Source organism: Rhinopithecus bieti, unplaced genomic scaffold (genome assembly GCF_001698545.2).
Source record: "Rhinopithecus bieti isolate Rb0 unplaced genomic scaffold, ASM169854v2 scaffold_13704, whole genome shotgun sequence".
NCBI lineage: Eukaryota > Metazoa > Chordata > Mammalia > Primates > Cercopithecidae > Rhinopithecus > Rhinopithecus bieti.
In genome coordinates this window covers 2,064,287-2,083,424 of record NW_016808231.1, presented here as the reverse complement: position 1 = coordinate 2,083,424, position 19,138 = coordinate 2,064,287, and the positions used below count along the sequence as shown (strand labels likewise).

The 19,138-nt window shown below is 39.2% G+C and overlaps 1 protein-coding gene across 1 annotated transcript in view; it reads left to right on the top strand.

Moving 5' to 3' along the window:
• Positions 1-19,138, top strand: part of PSMD1 (proteasome 26S subunit, non-ATPase 1) — a 129,972-nt gene that overhangs the window by 14,766 nt on the left and 96,068 nt on the right. Inside the window, 10 exon segments of the mRNA XM_017886359.1 lie at positions 300-526; positions 5,422-5,482; positions 6,915-7,043; positions 9,171-9,259; positions 10,340-10,418; positions 10,948-11,121; positions 13,671-13,782; positions 14,333-14,529; positions 15,786-15,881; positions 17,914-17,978. Coding sequence (XP_017741848.1) covers positions 300-526; positions 5,422-5,482; positions 6,915-7,043; positions 9,171-9,259; positions 10,340-10,418; positions 10,948-11,121; positions 13,671-13,782; positions 14,333-14,529; positions 15,786-15,881; positions 17,914-17,978 — 1,229 coding nt within the window.

Below are 19,138 nucleotides of genomic sequence, written 5' to 3'. Positions count from 1 at the left end.
TAACTTTCTTGGATAATTTTGTTAAAACAATGGCAGATCATAAGAGTAGTAAGAGAAATGCTTCAATATGGTAATTTTAGTGTCTCATGACCTGGCCCAACACAACACAATGTATGTTAAATCAATGAGTAACTTCCATAACATATGATAAGGCAAAAAATACAAATTAAGGAGCACTTAGGTATAAGTTATGGATAAGATTTAAAGAAGCCAGGATTCATTCAACAACCCCCTTAAGTACCTTGTAGATGAAGTTTTTAATTATTAAATAATTTTAAAACTTTCTTTCTCCATTTCAGTGCTTAATTTTCTTAGATGATCCTCAGGCTGTGAGTGATATCTTAGAGAAGCTGGTAAAGGAAGACAACCTCCTGATGGCATATCAAATTTGTTTTGATTTGTATGAAAGTGCTAGCCAGCAGTTTTTGTCATCTGTAATCCAGAATCTTCGAACTGTTGGCACCCCTATTGCTTCTGTACCTGGATCCACCAATACGGGTACTGTTCCGGGATCAGAGAAAGACAGGTACAAGTACCTTCTTCTGCATCTAAACTAACTGAATAATCTTTATTTCATTTTGGGGACAGGTAGAATATTTATAGGAAGCATATTCTAAGAATAAATTTTGCCACTAGCTTTCATAGATCGTAAAGTCTTATTAGGCTATTGCTCTGTTTTGTACTGTGCTGGGCGTAGTAAGGAAAACCGAAGAAATTGACCCTTCTAGAAAGAAATAGAAGTGATTATCTCATAGGGAGGACCTACCAGACAACATGTGTACTATTTAATCAAGTAAATTTAAAAACTCAGGTGGGATAGGTCAGGGCTACCTTTTAGATATTTGGGTTAGATATATCTGGGTTAGATATTTAGAAAGTAAGGAACATTCTCAGCTTTTTCTGCTTTTATTAGAACTAAATACACAGATTTCTATAGTATTAGAAATTTGCATTCTGTACAAATTGATATGGTATTAAAATTTCATTTTTCTGTATTTTACACATTTAGATCACTTACTAAAAACATTTGTGTGTCTTAGTTATGCCTGTTTATGCTAGCAGCCCCCTAGCCCACTCCTTCACTGGATATCTGTTGTCTGAGAACTTCTTTCATCTGCCACTCGGCCAGGGTCTGTGGGTCATACCCGGCAAGTGATTACTTCTTTTACATTTTTTCCTATACCTAACATGTCAACAATGTTGACAGCATCTTCAGGAGTGGGTTCCATCTCAAGAAACTACTTTCTTTGCTCATCCCTAAGAAACAACTCCTCAGCCATTGATGTTTTATCATGAGACTGTAGCAATTCAGTCACATCTTCAGATTCCACTTCTAATTCTAGTTCTCTCGCTATTTTCACCACATTTGCAATTCCTCCCTCCACTAAAGTCTTGAACCCCTCAAAGTCATCCATGAGGGATGGAATCAACTTCTTCTATACTCCTATTAATGTTGATATTTTGGCCTCCTCCTGTGAACCGTGAATGTTCCTTTTTTTCGTTTTTTTTTTCTTTTGAGGCTGTCTTGCTTTGTTGCCCATGCTACAGTGCAGTGGTGCAATCTCGGCTCACAACTTACTGCAACATCTGCCTCCCAGGTTCAAGCAATTCTCATGGCTTAGCCTGCTGAGCTGGGATTACAGGCGTGGGCCACCACATCCGGCAAATTTTTGTACTTTTAATAGAGACAGAGTTTTACCGTGTTAGCCAGGCTGGTCTCGAACTCCTGACCTTAGATAATCCACCCATCTCAGGTGTGAGCCACTGCATCCCACCTGTGAGCTATAAATGTTCTTAATGGCGTCTGGAATGGTGAATCCTTCCCAGAAGATTTTCAATTTACCTTGCCCAGATCCATCAGAGGAATCACTTTCTGTGGTGGCTATAGTCTCAAGAAATGACTTAAATTATACGACTTGAAAGTAAAAATTACTCCTAGATCCATGAACTCTGTAGACTTGATGTTGTGTTAGAAGGCATAAAAATAACATTAATCTTCTTGTACAACTCCATCAGAACCCATGGGGGACCGGGTGCATTGTCCATGAACAGTAATATTTTGAAAGGAATCTTTTTTCTGAACAGTAGGTCTCAACAGTGGGCTTCAAATATTTAGTATAACACTCTGTAAACAGACGTGCTGTCATCCAGGCTTTGTTGTTTCATTTACAGAGCATGTAGAATAGCTTCAGCATAATGCTTAAGGGCCCTAGCATTTTCAGAATGATACATCGCAGCATTGGCTTCACTTAAAGTCATGCTGCATTACTTCTGACAAGAACAGCCTGTCCTCTGAAGCTGGGTGAAACCAGGAACTGATTCTCCTACTCTAGCTGTGAAAGTCCTAGATGGCATCTCCTTCAAATAGAAGGCTATTCTGTTGCATGGCAAAATCTGTTTTTAGTGGTAGCCACCTTCATCAATTGTATCTTAGCTTAATCTTCTCGGTAATTGCTGTAGCTTCTGCTCAGCACTTGCTGCCTCTCTTGCACTCCATATTATGGAGATGGGCTTCTTTCCTCAAACGTTCATGAATCCAGCCTCTGCTAGCTTCAAACTTTTCTTCTGCAGCTTCCTCACCTCTCTCAGCCTTTCCCAGAACTGAGCGAGTTAAGGTCTTGCTTCTGGATTAGGCTTTGGGCTTCAGGGAAGGTTTGCTGCTTTGAGTCTTCTTCACAGAGCACAACTTTTCCTTATCACAACAAGCCCCTGTTGCGCTTTCTGTATCATTTATGGCTTGTCCACTGATGTAGCACTGTTAATTTTCTCCAAGAACTTTTTCTTTGCATTCACAACTTGGCTGTCTGTGATGCAAGAGGCCTACCTTTGGCCTGTATCGGCTTTTGACATGCCTTCCTCACTAAGCTTTACCATTTCTAGTTTTTGATTTAAAGTAGAAATGTAGGACTCTCTCCTTCACTTAAGCACTCAGAGGCCATTGTAGGGTTATTAATTGGCCTAATTTCAATATTGTTGTATCTCAGAATAGGGAGTCCCAAGGAGAGGGACAGAGATGGAGGAATGATCGGTGTGTGGAGCAGTCAGAACACACACATTTTTGAGTTTGCTGTTTTATATGGGTGTGGTTCGTGGTGTCCCAAAACAACTGCAATGGTAATATCAAAGATTGCTGATGACAGATTACTATAACAGATATAATGAAAATTAAGAAGTTTTAAATATTACAACGATAACTAAAATGTAACACAAAGACAAAGTGATCACATACTGTTGGAAAAGTGGCTCCAATAGACTTCCTTGAAGGGCAGTAAAACAAAGGTATGCCTGTATTTGTTTTTCTTTATATCACTACCTCATTCCTTATTACTAAAACTATGGTAAGTCTTGCAATCAGGTATTGTAAAACTTACAATTTTGATTCTTTTTTCTTTTTCAAGATTCTTTGGGCTATTGTAGATTTTTTGCATTATATAAGTCTGTGGGTGTTCTGATTGGGGTTGTGTTGAATATCTTCAATTTAGGGCACATTGAAATCCTGATAATATTGAATCTTGTAATCCAGGAATATGGTGATCTTTTTCATTTATTTAGGTTTTTAATTTTTTTTCTCAGTAGTGTTTTGTAGATTCAGTGCAGAGGTTTTACACATCTTTTCTTAAATTAATTTTCTTGCATCCCTAAGTATAATTTGTTTTTTGATGCTGTTGTGAAGTGGTATTTTTAAATTTCTATTTTTTTTGTTGTTGGTAGTATATAGAAATATAATTGAGTTTTGTATACTAACATTGAATCCTATGACCTTGATAAAATCATTTATATTTATAGCTTTATAAATGATTTTTTAAGTAAATTTTTTAAAGTAGATCCTTTTATAGAATTTTCTTTATTGGCATCTTTGTCATCTACAGTTAGAGACCATTTTACTCCTTCCTTTGTAATCTTTATACCTTTTCCCTCTCTGTTTTTTTCTGTATTGGCTGGGATTCCCAATACATTATAGAAGTGATAAGAGGCAGCATCTTTACTTTTTTCTCAATCTTAGGGGGATATAATTTATTTGTTTATTTATTTATTTTCGAGACAGAGCCTCAGTCTTGTCACCTAGTCTGTAGTACAGTGGCACGATCTCAGCTCACTGCATCCTCCACCTCCTGAGTTCAAGCAATTCTCCTGCCTCAGCCTCCTGAGTAGCTGGGACTACAGGCGCAGGCCACCATGCCCAGCTAATTTTTATATTATTATAAATAATATAATTGAGATGGAGTTTCACCATGTTGGCCAGGCTGGTCTCGAACTCCTGACCTCAGGTGATCCGCTAGCCTCAGCCTCCCAAAGTCTGGGATTACAGGTGTGAGCCATGGCACCTGGCCTATTTATTTATTTTTGATTTAACAAATTTTCTTTCTTCTTGCCTTCTCCTTAAGGTTTATGTGTGGTGGTTACAAGTTCCTTCTGAGTTAATCTTCATTTCTGAAATGATTTTTTTTCTCTTTTATTTCTGGTTTTCCCTAGTTCTGTCATGTTAATTTCTGAGTTTTTGTAATTCTAATATGTAATATTCTTATATATTTTGTATAATTTTCCTAATTTCTCTTGTTTTGAAATAACTTTTTTCTAATATTTTATGAGTTTACTTTGATGCTTTTCTGTACTTATTTTTACTGAAATTAGTTATTCTAAACTTTTCCAAAGGAGGCTTGTTTAGGATAGTTTTTCCAATTTTACTGCCCTCTAGTATTTCCTCTTCTGTTGCTTTTGTGGAGTACTGTACAAAATTATGGCTTTTGTTTTGGGATCTGCTGGCTCTGTTTCCTTTCTCCATTGCCCAGGCTAGAGTGCAGTAGTGCGATCATAGCTCACTGTAACCTTGAACTCCCAGGCTCAAGTAGTCCTCCTATTTCAGCCTCCAGAGTAGCTGGGATTACAGGCATTCACCACTATACCTGGTTCATTATTTTAATTATTTTGTGTAGACAAGGGTCTCATTTTGTTGCCCAGGCTTATCGGTACCTTCTTTATCTTTGTTCCTGCCTTTTTAATTTGGATTTTCTGCCCAGCATTTTTTCCTCAATATGGTGCTTTGACCTACAAGGGAGTGTTGGCTGATTAGATTTAAGAGTAGGTGGGGTCTCAACCCCTTCTTTTCAAGCCCATTTTGTAGCTGGTTGTGATTTTACTTTACCTGACTGTGTTTTGTGAATGAAGGAGGTATTTTGTCACGTGTTCTTGTTGTATTTGTTGTCCATGATTTTGCTAACCTAGTTACTTTGTATGTTTTTATTATTTGGAGGAATACACATCTTAGAGATGTGTAGAATTTTTTATCTCTTAGTGGTAATACTTAAGTAAACATTATTTTCTTGCAAAATATTCAATTTGGACATGGTTCAGATCTGTGGTATAAACAAATTGTACTTCTCTTCAGAAAAAATTATTGATTGTTGGTTCTTTTCATTTCAGTGACTCGATGGAAACAGAAGAAAAGACAGGCAGTGCATTTGTAGGAAAAACACCAGAAGCAGTGAGTGTGCTTTTTTTCCCCCCTTTGAGACAGGGTCTTGATCTGTCACCCAGGCTAGCATGCAATGGCACAGTCTTGGCTCACTACAACCTCTGCCTGCCAGGCTCAAGCTATCCTCCCACCTTAGCCTCCCAAGTAAGTAGCTGGGATTGCAGGCGTGCACCACCATGCCTGGCTAATTTTTGTATTTTTTGTAGAGACGGGGTTCGCTGTGTTGCCCAGGCTGGTCATGAACTCCTGAGCTCAAGCAATCCATTTGCCTTGGCCTCCCAGAGTGCTGGGATCACAGGCATGAGCCACTGAGCCAAGCCACAATGCCCAGTGAGTGTGCTTTTTGAAGTTGAGATTGTTACTTAATATATATTTCCATAGGATATTGTAAATTCTTTTAAGTACATATTATATACCTGCTTTTATTAAAGTGTATTGTTAAGTTTGATACCAAAGTCATTTTATAAAACGAATTTCTGTAAAGATTAGTTTTAAAATTGGTCCCAAAAAAACATTTAGAAGAAATCAAATCCTTAGATCCTTACTTCAGGCAGAAGTTATTTCTGTCTGAAATAACTTCAAATTACCTGTCACAGGGTGAGAAAAAGGTATGGTCTCTAGCAAATGGCAACATATATGGGAGGGAGGTTAATTGTTTTTGTTTTTTTTAATGTTTGTGGTGTATTGGAAGGGTAGGGTAAATATTACAGCAGTGGTCTGTTAGATGTAAATGCTTCCTGTATCAGGACTTTTGGTTCCTGATGCTCAGGTGTATAAACTTCAGCTGTCCTTCATCTGGTTGGAAAGTTGTGTTGGTGGCATAGTAGTTCATACATAAAATCAAGGCTGGGTGCTGTGGTTCATGCATGTAATCCCAGCACTTTGGGAGGCCGATGTGGTTGGATCACCTGAGGTCAGGAGTTCGAAACTAGCCTGGCCAACATGGCAAAACCCCGTCTCTACTAAAAATACAAAAATTAACTGAGCATGGTGGCATACATCTTTAATCCCAGGTACTCGGGAGAATCGCTTGAGCTTGGGAAGTAGAGGTTGCAGTGAGCCAAGATTGTGCCACTATACTCCATATATATATGTTGATTATTCAGTTTTCTCAATTTCAAGGAGGAAGTTTCTCAATTGAAATATAAATGGACTCATTTAATAACAAGTAATTTTCCTGCATGTCATCAGTAATTATTCTTTCCCAGTTTTTTTTGAATATTTAAATATTTTATGTTGAAAGCCAGCGGGGGATGAATTGTATTCTTCCATTGAGCTAGTGTATTATCTCAGTAGCATCTAATAAAGAAATAAATTATCCTTTCTCTTAAAATGGACTGCTTGAATTTCACTGGTTTAGGGCTGATGAAATAAAATTGGATTAGTGGATTATAGTAATACTGTTTATGAGTTTTCATTTTTTGTTTGTTTGTTTTGGCAGAGTCCAGAGCCTAAGGACCAGACTTTGAAAATGATTAAAATTTTAAGTGGTGAAATGGCTATTGAATTACATTTGCAGTTCTTAATACGAAACAATAATACAGACCTCATGATTCTAAAAAACACAAAGGTAAGAAATTCATCAATAACAGAGGGTTTTTATAAATACTTACTTCTTTGTTGAATGTAAGTAATTATAATATTTCTTGTTGGATACTTTCTTGTATTTTATTTCTAATTAAGGAAAAAGTAAGTTTTGAAAAAATAGCAATCAATGATCCTCTTGAAGTTGCTGGAAAGGAAGAAAATTAGCAATGATTAAGCTCCAGTTTTGTTTTGTTTTTTGTTCTGTTTTTTTAGATGGAGTCTCACTCTGTCGCCCACGCTGGAGTGCGGTGGTGTGATCTCTGCTCGCCGCAAGCTCTGCCTCCCAGGTTCACGCCATTCTCCTGCCTCAGCCTCCTGAGTAGCTGGGATTACAGGCGACCGCCACCATGCCCGGCTAATTTTTTTTGTATTTTTAATAGAGACAGGGTTTCACCGTGTTAGCCAGGATGGTCTCGATCTCCTGACCTTGTGATCCGCCCGGCTCAGCCTCCCAAAGTGCTGGGATTACAGGCATGAGCCACCGTGCCCGGCCTGAGCTCCTGTTTTTATGTTTGTCTCTTGTTGGGAAGTTTAGTTAACTCATTTTTTCATTTTTAATGTCTACATGGAGCAGTTAGACAAATAGCACAATCAGAATATTAATACAGGCTCTTGAGCTGCTTGCTTCAGCCTGCTCCACTTTTGTGGAGTGTACTTTCATTTCAATAAATCTGTGCTTTCCTTTTATTACAAAAAAGAGAATACAAATTCAGTTTGTTTATGTGTCTGTATTTCCCATTGAACTATGATGTCCTTGAGAGCAGCAATTCTTATCTTGTTGCAACGTTTTTTGAGATACTGATCTTAACAGTTATTAATACTAATTTTAATTTTTTAGCAAGTAATATATTTGATTCAAAATATTTTAATATAAAAAGATAAATAACATTAAAAATCTTCCTTCTCTTATTTACCCAATACCCCTTCCCAAAGTCATTTTTTTGTAGCCATATATTATTGAATGGTTAAACAGTTGTTTGATTGAAACGTGTAAGAATGCTTTTTGAAACTTTTAATACAGTCTTTGCAAATGGCAAAAAATATGCAGAATCATATAGTCTCCATTCATGAGAATTTAAAGCTAGTCTTTATAATATAGTCTCATTAAAAATAAACAAAATTTGACCAGGTACAGTGGCTTACACCTGTAATCCCAGCACTCTGGGAGGTCGAGGCAGGCGGATCACCTGAGGTCAGGAGTTCAAGACCAGCTTGGCCAACATGGTGAAACCCCGTCTCTACTTAAAATACAAAAATTAGCCAGGCGTGATGGTACATACCTGTAATCCCAGCTACTCGGGAGATTGAGGTAGGAGAATTGCTTGAACCCTGGAAGTGTGGAGGCTGCAGTGAGCTGGGATCACGCCACTGCACTCCAGCCTGGGCAGCCGAGCAACACTCTGTCTCAAAAACTAAAAATAAACAAAATTATTTGGTAACTGTCAGAGGTGCAGCACTGCTCCTCAGGTTATCCCAATACCTTGGAGACCTTCGGTAAGATGCAGAAGAGAAAAAGCAAGTTTAAACCAAAGGATAGAAAATCTGCTGTCGGCCGGGCGCGGTGGCTCAAGCCTGTAATCCCAGCACTTTGGGAGGCCGAGACGGGCGGATCACGAGGTCAGGAGATCAAGACCATCCTGGCTAACACCGTGAAACCCCGTCTCTACTAAAAAAATACAAAAAACTAGCCGGGCGAGGTGGCGGGCGCCTGTAGTCCCAGCTACTCGGGAGGCTGAGGCAGGAGAATGGCGTAAACCCGGGAGGCGGAGCTTGCAGTGAGCTGAGATATGGCCACCGCACTCCAGCCTGGGTGACAGAGCAAGACTCCGTCTCAAAAAAAAAAAAAAAAAAAAAAAAAATCTGCTGTCTAAATTCCCCACCTAAAATCTGCTGTTGAGCTCTGTTAAAACTGCAAATAAAACTTTGACTTGCTTGTTTGTATACTAGCTATTTAGTCTTTATAAAAGAAATACCCAAAATCCATATTTTAAATCTCAGTTCAACTTGTTCATGCTTTTACCACAAAATAGGACCTCTGACTGTGTGTATGAGGGTGTGCATATATGAATACTTTGCCAGTGATGAAACAATTCTGTATTTGTCGTTGCAGGATGCAGTACGGAATTCTGTATGTCATACAGCAACTGTTATAGCAAACTCTTTTATGCACTGTGGGACAACCAGTGACCAGTTTCTTAGGTAAATATGCTTGGTGATTTCCACTTTGGTTTAAAATCTTTTTTTTTTTTTTTGGATACAGCCTTACTCTGTGGCCCAGGCCGGAGAGCAGTGATGCAAATCTGGGCTTACTGCAACCTCCATCTCCTGGGTTCAAGCGATTCTCCTGCCTCAACCTCCCAAGTAGGTGGGATTACAGGCACACACCACTATGCCCAGCTAATTTTTGTATTTTTAGTAGAGGTGGGGTTTTGCCATGTTAGTCAGGCTGGTCTTGAACTCCTGACCTCAGGTGATCCACCCACCTCGGCCTCCCAAAGTGCTGGGATTACAGACATGAACGACCACACCCGGCCTAAAATCCTTTTTAACAGACACTGTGTTAACAGTAGTTCCCTTGTTAACCAGTCCTTAATTCTAAAGTATATTTTTGCCGGGCACGGTGGCTGAAGCCTGTAATCCCAGCACTTTGGGAGGCCGAGACGGGCGGATCACTAGGTCAGGAGATCGAGACCATCCTGGCCAAAACGGTGAAACCCCGTCTCTACTAAAAAAAATACAAAACCTAGCCAGGCAAGGTGGCGGGCGCCTGTAGTCCCAGCTACTCGGGAGGCTGAGGCAGGAGAATGGCGTGAATCCAGGAGGCAGAGCTTGCAGTGAGCTGAGATCCGGCCACTGCACTCCAGCCTGGGCGACAGAGCGAGACTCTGTCTCAAAAAATAAAATAAAATAAAATAAAATAAAGTATATTTTTGCTATTTTATGTATTTGTTATTGCGTATTTCTACTTGTTTTAAGGTAAAATTAATTCCTTTTATTACTTGGCTTGATTATAGGCTCTTGAAGGAAATACATTAAGCTCTAAAATTTTATATAATTTTGTTTTATTTATAGTAGAATCTCGTATCATGCTTTTAAAAAATCCTTAAAATACTAAGAACAATTTAAGAGGGAAAATAGAATCAGTAGTAACTTGAGATCCACAAAGTAATTTGAAAGTGTTCAAGGTAAAATTTTAATGCTTTTGACCTTAGTGTTAAAAAGCTTTAAGGAATTCATTTGTTTTAATACTAATTAAAATAATTATATCTTTTTTTACAGAGATAACTTGGAATGGTTGGCCAGAGCCACTAACTGGGCAAAATTTACTGCTACAGCCAGTTTGGGTGTAATTCATAAGGTAACATATATTGGTCAGTGTAAACAGGCATCCGAAAAGGAGTAATTTTCTGGGGTTAAGAAAAGTAAAAGTTTATTATAATTCATTAACAAGTACACTTTGTTAAGTCAGGTAAGTCATCTTGTAGGGAAGGCTAAAGTAAATAAGATACTAAAATATTTATATGTGTGTTTGTTTTAATAAAAGTGGAAATTTGTTTCTATAAAGACTGTATAAGCCATTGAAAGGATAAATTGGAATGTTATTTGCATAGTCCGAGATCTGAGATGGATTTGGGCAAATGTTATAAAACAAAGGGAAAAAATTGAAGCATTTGTGGTTTTTTTTTTTTCTAACCAGAGTGTAACTGGGTCTCTTAAAGGCTTGTCCTCTTGTTTGAGTGATACAATTATATGAGAGAGAGCCCCACTACCTCCTTCTCTCTTAGCAAGTGAACATTCTGGGGAAAAGGCAGTAATCATAGAAAACATTGTGTCTTTTTTCTTCTTTCTTTCTCTTTTGACATCTTTGTCATGGCTTACCTTTACAGGGTCATGAAAAAGAAGCATTACAGTTAATGGCAACATACCTTCCCAAGGATACTTCTCCAGGATCAGCCTATCAGGAAGGTGGAGGTCTCTATGCACTAGGTCTTATTCATGCCAATCATGGTGGTGATATAATTGACTATCTACTTAATCAGCTTAAGAATGCCAGCAATGATGTAAGTACTAAAATGGAAACCTAAGTTTCCAAAACTCAAGAATCCAGGATAACATATTTGCCAAATTATTTTAGTGACTGGAGATTTCATAGGATTTGGGAATACCCAAAACAACTATTATCTTGGATGGTTTTTTTTTTTTCTCTTTTTTTTAGGTAATTTCATTTCCTTCTTGATAAGCTAAAATTGTGTTTCTCACTCCTTTAAGCCCTGCATGTATTTGTAAAACATGTTGTATTCCCACACTTTCATCTTAAAATGTTACAACTACAAGTGACCTTAGTTATCATCTAGTTTGGGCCCTAACATTTTGCTGGAAATTAAGGCCTAAAGAAATTGCAGTCTCTCAGAAGTTAGAATGCTTGCTTGTTTTGATCTTTGATAATTGTTTAAAATGTAAATCTTTTGGAAAAGCTTACTAAGTAGCCCTGTTCTTATTTTAAGGAACCTTAAAATACAATTTTAGACTGACTTCTATATTGGAGTGAGGGCCATCAGGAGAGTAGTTAAGTGATCCAGAAAACCTTGCCCTCATGCATAAGTGAAAAGATTGAAGCCAATAGGATGATCTGTCTCAATAAGCCCCTTAGCCACAAATCATGTGTGCAAGTACACACATTTTTACCTTATTTCCTCTGGTCTCAGGTAAAAAACTTTCTTATCGGATAGGGTTTATGGTTACAAAAAAGAAACAGCAATAGACAGCATTAAAAACCATTTCTAACTAACGTGAATAAGAAGTTTATTGGAAATAGCTTATATAATTAACAGAAAGGCTGATAAACTAGTTCTCACAAAGGTTAAGGAGCCAGAGCAACACCACAGATGCTAGATAACAGGAACTAATGAAATAGCCTTTTCAGGACCCTACCTTCAGGATGAATGAACTTGAAACATTTCTGGCCATTGGGTTATTCCACTTAAGAAAGACAAAAATTCCAAAGAAGGAGCATTGTATTGCTCTGTGTTGGGTTACACTTTTTTTTTTTTTTTGAGGCGGAGTCTCGCTCTGTCGCCCAGGCTGGAGTGCAATGGCCGGATCTCAGCTCACTGCAAACTCTGCCCCGCCGGGTTTACACCATTCTCCTGCCTCAGCCTCCCAAGTAGCTGGGACTACAGGCACCCGCCACCTCCCCCGGCTAGTTTTTTTGTATTTTTTAGTAGAGACGGGGTTTCACCATATTAGCCAGGATGGTCTCAATCTCCTGACCTCGTGATTCGCCCATCTCGGCCTCCCAAAGTGCTGGGATTACAGGCTTGAGCCACCGCGCCCGGCCGGGAGCTTCTTAAATGACAGTCCCACCAAGACTCTAACCAGTGGGGAGGAGTATTACCAAAGGAATGTTGGGATGCTGTCACCAATAGAAGGATGTTGTGCATTCAAAAATGACAGATGACCACTGAAGTTTCTTCTTTCAAATGTATATATTTCGGATGTACTCTGACCTCATTTTCAACCACTTTCTTCACAACCATGTTCCATTAGATAACTTTTTCTCCTCTGTCTTTAGCCTCTCACTCTGTACTGCCTCCTTTCCCTCAACCCGTAAACATACTCAGGTCTCATCTATCCTAAACAAAATTATTTTCTTGACATCTCCCTCTTAGTTGTTCAGTCTTTTTCCTCCCCTTCTCATGTAAACCTACTGAAAGAGAGTTGGCCTCTCTCTGCCCACTGTGTTTTCTCACGTTCATTTTGCAACTCACTATTTTTAATTTATTATCATTACTTTTTGAGACAGTTTATTGCTGTGTTGCCCAGGCTGGAGTGCAGTGGCATGATACTGGCTCACTGCAGCTTCAACTTCCTGGGCTCAAGCCATTGTCCCACCTCAGCCTCCTGAGTAGCTGGGATCGCAGGCATGCACCACCATGCTCAGCTAATTTGTGTTTATTTTTTTGTACAGACTGAATCTCCGTATGTTGCCCAAGCTGGTCTCAAACTTCTGGGCTCAAGTGATCTTCCCATCTCAGCCTCCTAAAGTGCTGGGATTACAAACATGAGCCACCAATCCAGCCTCAGCTCATTATTTTTTGGCATCAGCAAATATCATTCTATTAAAACTGAAATTGCTGTTTCAATTCAGTTTGAAACTGATTACGGTGGCTCACACCTGTAATCCCAGAACTTTGGGAGGCCAAGTCGGGCGAATCACCTGAGGTTAGAAGTTCCAGACCAGCCTGGCCAACATGGTGAAACCCCGTCTCTACTAAAAATACAAAAATTAAGCGGGCGTGGTGGCAGCCACCTGTAATCCCAGCTACTCAAGAGGCTAAGGCAGGAGAGTCAGTTGAACCCAGGAGGCGGAGGTTGCAGTGAGCCCAGCTTTCGCCATTGCACTCTAGCCTGGGTGACAAGAGTGAAACTACCTCTCAAACAAAAAACTGAAATTGCTGAGTTTGTCACTGACCTTTTGATTATCAAATCCTTTGACCACTTACTGAGCCAACCTCTGCATATTTAATGTGAAACTATATTTTGAAATTAGAATAAAAGCTTGTATGTTAAGTATAGTGTACCAAATCAGTGGAATCTGTTTTTTCCTTAGATCGTTAGACACGGTGGCAGTCTGGGCCTTGGTTTGGCAGCCATGGGAACTGCACGTCAAGATGTTTATGATTTGCTAAAAACAAACCTTTATCAGGATGATGCAGTCACAGGTAAGCATTTCTTTCTAAAGCTAACGAACTTAAGTATTAATTAATGTAAATGTAATTACATTAGTTTCTACCTATATTTTGTAGCCTCTTAAAATTACGATGGATTTCTATACTTGAAGAGGAAGTGAATTTTGCTCCATTTGTCAAAGTTATCTTTTAAAACAAGTTTTATGATATATAGGCTTTCTAAAATGGTGTATCCTGTGTGTCCACTTGCATAACTGACTTTTGCAAATAGGAATTTATTAGAGTGATCTACTTACTCCATACTGCTTGGTGAGAATGTAGAAAAAATGTTATCTAAATGTCTCCTTTGAAATCACTGTAGGATTTGGTGGTACATTCTGTCAAAGTTTAAAAGGAAAACAACCCTAAATATATGACTCGGCTTCCACATAAAGTATCCTTTTTACCAGATGGTTTTAAAAAATGCTGTCAGAAGCTAATGGTTTTTTGATAGTTTGTGCAAAAAACGTGCTACTTTCAGTTGGATGTTTCATTGACTTTAAAAACATAACTCTTTGTTAACATTTTACTCGTTACTTGCTAGGGGAAGCAGCTGGCCTGGCCCTAGGTTTGGTTATGTTGGGCTCTAAAAATGCCCAGGCTATTGAGGACATGGTCGGTTATGCACAAGAAACTCAACATGAGAAGATTCTGCGTGGTCTTGCAGTTGGCATTGCATTAGTAATGTACGGGAGGATGGAAGAGGCTGATGCTCTCATTGAATCTCTCTGTCGTGACAAGGTGAGATCACATCCATCCCTCACTGTCCATTTATCTCCAGCATGTAAAAAACATTTCACTGGAAATTAACTCTGTTCCCATCAGAACATGTAGGTACATTTATTCATAAAACTTCTTGCAATGTATATGAAGCCTAATATAATTTAAGAAATAAAAGCACTGATTAGAAAAGTACATGGGAGTAATTTGAGGATTGTAAATTTTGCTATAGCTTCAGATCGGTGATACTCATAAGCAGATTCAGCATAGTTCTTTAGGAATTCACAAGTTGATTTCTTTTAGAAATAATATTTTTGGGCCAGGTGCGGTGGCTCTCACCTGTAATCCTAGCATTTTGGGAGGCGGAGGCAGCTGGATCACTTGAGATCAGGAGTTCAAAACCAGCCTGGCCAACATGGTGAAACCCTGTCTCTACTAAACATAGAAAAAACATTAGCTGGGCGTGGTGGTGGGCACCTGTAATCCCAGCTACTTGGGAGGCTGAGGCATGAGAATCAGGTGAGCCTGGGAGACAGAGGTTACAGTGAGCAGGGATTGAACCACTGCACTCCAGCCTGGGTGACAGAGCGAGACTCCGTCTCAAAAAAAAAAAGAAATAATATTTTTGGAATGATTTGATAGTCATTTAATAAGATACAAAGTTTACTTCATCATTCTTTTATCAGAAAACAGTGCCAATCTCTATATTTGTTTATTTGGATGAGGTTTTTTTTCCATTGCCTTTTGTTTTGTTTTTATAATGGTGTTGTATATGGTAGGTAGTTAGTGGCAGGTAATAATTGTCCTCTATAATCTGATAAAAATAACTACTGTTATAGTTTATTGATAAAATTATTAATTAATTTGTTCAGTTATCAGGGTCCATCTTTCTTCCACTCAGCACTCAGTACCCAGGAATTTAAATAAGGTAAAAATGTAGAATTAGAAGCCAACTTCCTTGCTTGATTGATAAAAGGGAGTGGACTGCCATAAGAGTGGCTGTTGCTGTTTACTTGACTTTATACTTCCTAAAAAGTATGAAGCAGGGCAGGCGTACTGCATAGCGTAGGAGGAATTAAGAGCAGCTACCTCCTTCTGTATTTATGTGTTTTATTGCCCCATGTATTTCAAAAACTGCCAACCACAAAAGAGTTGTTGAGCTCATCATTTCCTACCTGAGACCAGCTTACTTGGTGGATGCCACTATGCCTGTTAGACTGTAGAAGTTACTGTTTGAAATAAGTTGATGATTACCAATGTTAAATTATTTTTCTTAGGACCCAATTCTTCGAAGGTCTGGAATGTATACTGTAGCCATGGCTTATTGTGGCTCTGGTAACAACAAAGCAATTCGACGCCTGCTACATGTTGCTGTAAGTACTCTGACCTTTCTTGGGAGTGAGGTGGATGGAAAAGCTTGCAGATGGACAATAAGTGTCTAGGTGACTCCAGCATCCCCAGCACATGACCACCACCAGTGGTCTTAGGTTGTGATTCTCATTTACTGGACCCAACAGGCCATAACCTAGCACTAGGTTCACTTAGCTTTTCAGAAGGATACGGGACGGGATAACAGTCCTATATAAATGGAAGTCCTTAAAGCCATTCAGGTGCAACTTCTAAAATCCTACTGCAAAGAGCACCCTCATTTGTAAGGGACGAGACCTTGTAAGTATGTGTGGCCACCCTAGGATAGGGAAGTCCAGTGAAGAACAGGAACCATTTATTTCTTTTTATGGCCAGTGAAGTTAGCTTCCACATACCCCTAATGGGTGCAGTGGCTCATGCCTGTAATCCCAGCTGCTCTGGAAAGTAAAGTGGACCATGAGCTATAATTATACCACCGCACTCTAGCCTGTACAACGGGGCAAGACCCTATCTCTAAAAACAAACAACCCCCCCCCACACACACATCCCGGGACCCCTAAGGGACGTGATCTATTACAGGAGATGCATTGCACAGGAAAGCCAATGCCCATGTTTTCCAAAATGCTTTTTCCACTCATAGTTCTCCTAATCCAAATATAGTTATCAGCAATAAGTAATACTGCCTGGTCACACAGTGGACATTTCACATGTCTTAATAGGTTTTTATCATCATGGTGCTGGGAAAAGGTAAACCAAGGGTACCTTTCTATGCAGAAAGAATTAAAACTATTGTTAACTCCTTTTTCCCAGAGATAATATTTTCCACAATATTTATTAGTAATTAATAAATAATTTTTTTAGCAGTGCAATGTGTTCTAAATGTTCATATTTTGCAAAAGCTATAATGCAGCTGAAATTGTCTTTTTTTTTTTTTTTTTCTTTTAGAGACTTTGATACAGGGTTTCACTGTCACCCAGGCTGGAGTGCAGTAGCACAATCACAGCTCATTGCAGCCTCAAACTACTGGGTTCAAGCGATCCTCCTCCTACCTCTACTTCCCATGTAGCTAGAACTACAGGCACACACCACCGTGCCTGCCTGATTTTTTAACTTTTTGTGGAGACAGGGTCTTGCTATGTTGGCTAGGCAGATCTCGAACTCCTGGACTCAAGCAATCCTCCTGTTTTGGCCTTAAAAGTGCTGGGATTACAGGTGTGAGCCACTGTGTCTGGGCAATTGAAATAGTCTTAAGAAGTAGCCCTGGGGCCAGGCATGGTGGTGTACGCCTGTAATCCCAGCACTTGGTGTAATCCCAGCACTTGGGAGGCAGTGATGGGTGGATCACCTGAGGTCAGGAGTTTAAGACCAGCCTGTCCAACATGGTGAAACACCGTCTCCACAAAAAATAAAAAAATTAACTGGGCATGGTGGCACACGCCTGTAGTCCCAGCTACTTGGGAGCCTGCAGCAGGAGAATCGCTTGAACCCGGGAGGCAGAGGTTGCAGTGAGCCAAGATTGCACCACTATACTGCAGCCTGGGCCACAGAGTGAATTTAAGTAAGAGTGAGATTCTGTCTCAAAGGAGAAAAAAAAAAGAGAGAGAGAGAAGTAACCCTGAATCTTAAACTTTACCAAGCTGTGAAGACTTCTAAGCCCCTGAATTGAAATTTTCAATAACTTTTCTAAATTGGGTACAGAAATTTATTCTTCAAAAATACATGTGGCCAGGTGCGGTGACTTATGCCTGTAATCCCAGCACTTTGTGAGGCCAAGGTGGGAGTATCTCCTGAGCTCCAGAAGTTTGAGACCAGACTAGGGAACATAGGGAGACCCTGTCTCTATAAAAATAAAAATACATGTGTCTGTTTTTTGAATGTATTCATTTATTATATTTGTTTAGAGGTGTACAATATAATGTTTTGATATACCTATCAGTAGTGAGGTATACACTCACTATTGAATGTTGCTGACCTCATATCAGTTTGGTCTAGTGATATACTACATGGTATAATATAATCTTAAACTTTTCCCCCTAGGTCAGTGATGTTAATGATGATGTCAGGAGGGCAGCAGTAGAATCACTTGGGTTCATTCTGTTCAGGTAATAACTTCTAACTTCTTATTCTATTTATATTTCATTTTTTTTGGAAATGTTGTCGTCACTACCGAAACTACCAAACAGTAGTTAGTCACTAAACAAAAACTAAATACCTGAGGAGTATATCTGGGTTCAGAGTGAGGACCATTTAATAGCAAGATTAGTACTGTTCATCTGAAAAAGAACAAAGTACATCATGGGATTCTGAGAACCTCTTTGAGAAGTAGTAAAATGATTTAAATATTTCTGTTCATTTTTTGGTAGCATTCTGCTTTTCATTTAACTTTTAAATCCAAATAACACATCCAGTACTCCTCTTTGTGTATATTGGTAGTTCAAATGGATATTATCTCTTACATAGGTTTGTAAAGTTTTTGAAGGTCTTTCATGAAAGTGAAAGGTAATAGGTTTTGTTTAAATGCCAGAGTGAAAATTTTTAAGCATTATTTTTTACTTGTAGTCATGGAGCTATCCTTGGCAGTATGATATAGTTGTGTTTAAGAAGTCACATTCTTGGCCGGGCATGGTGGCTCAAGCCTGTAATCCCAGCACTTTGGGAGGCTGAGGCAGGCGGATCATTGGGTCAGGAGTTCGAGATCATCCTGACTAACATGGTGAAACACTGTCTGTACTAAAAATACAAAAAATTAGCCAGGCATGGTGGCACGCGCCTGTAGTCTCAGCTACTCGGGAGGCTGAGGCAGGAGAATCGCTTGAACCCGGGAGGCGGAAGTTGCAATGAGCCAAGATCACGCCACTACACTCCAGCCTGGGCGACAGAGTGAGACTCCCTCTCAAAAAAAAAAAAAGGAGTCATATTCTGAACCCATCTGCCTGGGTTGACTCCTGACTCATCTTCTTACTAGCTGAATGATTTTCAGCAGGTTGCTCAACCTCTTTGCACCTCAGTTTCCTTATCTTTAAAATGAGTATAATCGTAATACCCATCTGAGAAGATATTTTTGACAAGTGAATTAATATATCTGTGATGCCCTTAGAGAGGTGTCTGGCACTAGTAAGACTAAGTTTGTATTAATAATGGTAATTGTAGGAGTTGTAGTTGTGGAGTTGGTGGTAGTATTAATAGATGTAATAGTAGTTCTTCCAGTAGTTCTGTCTACTTAGATTCAATCTCAGACATCAGTGTTTCTCTTAGCTAAGAT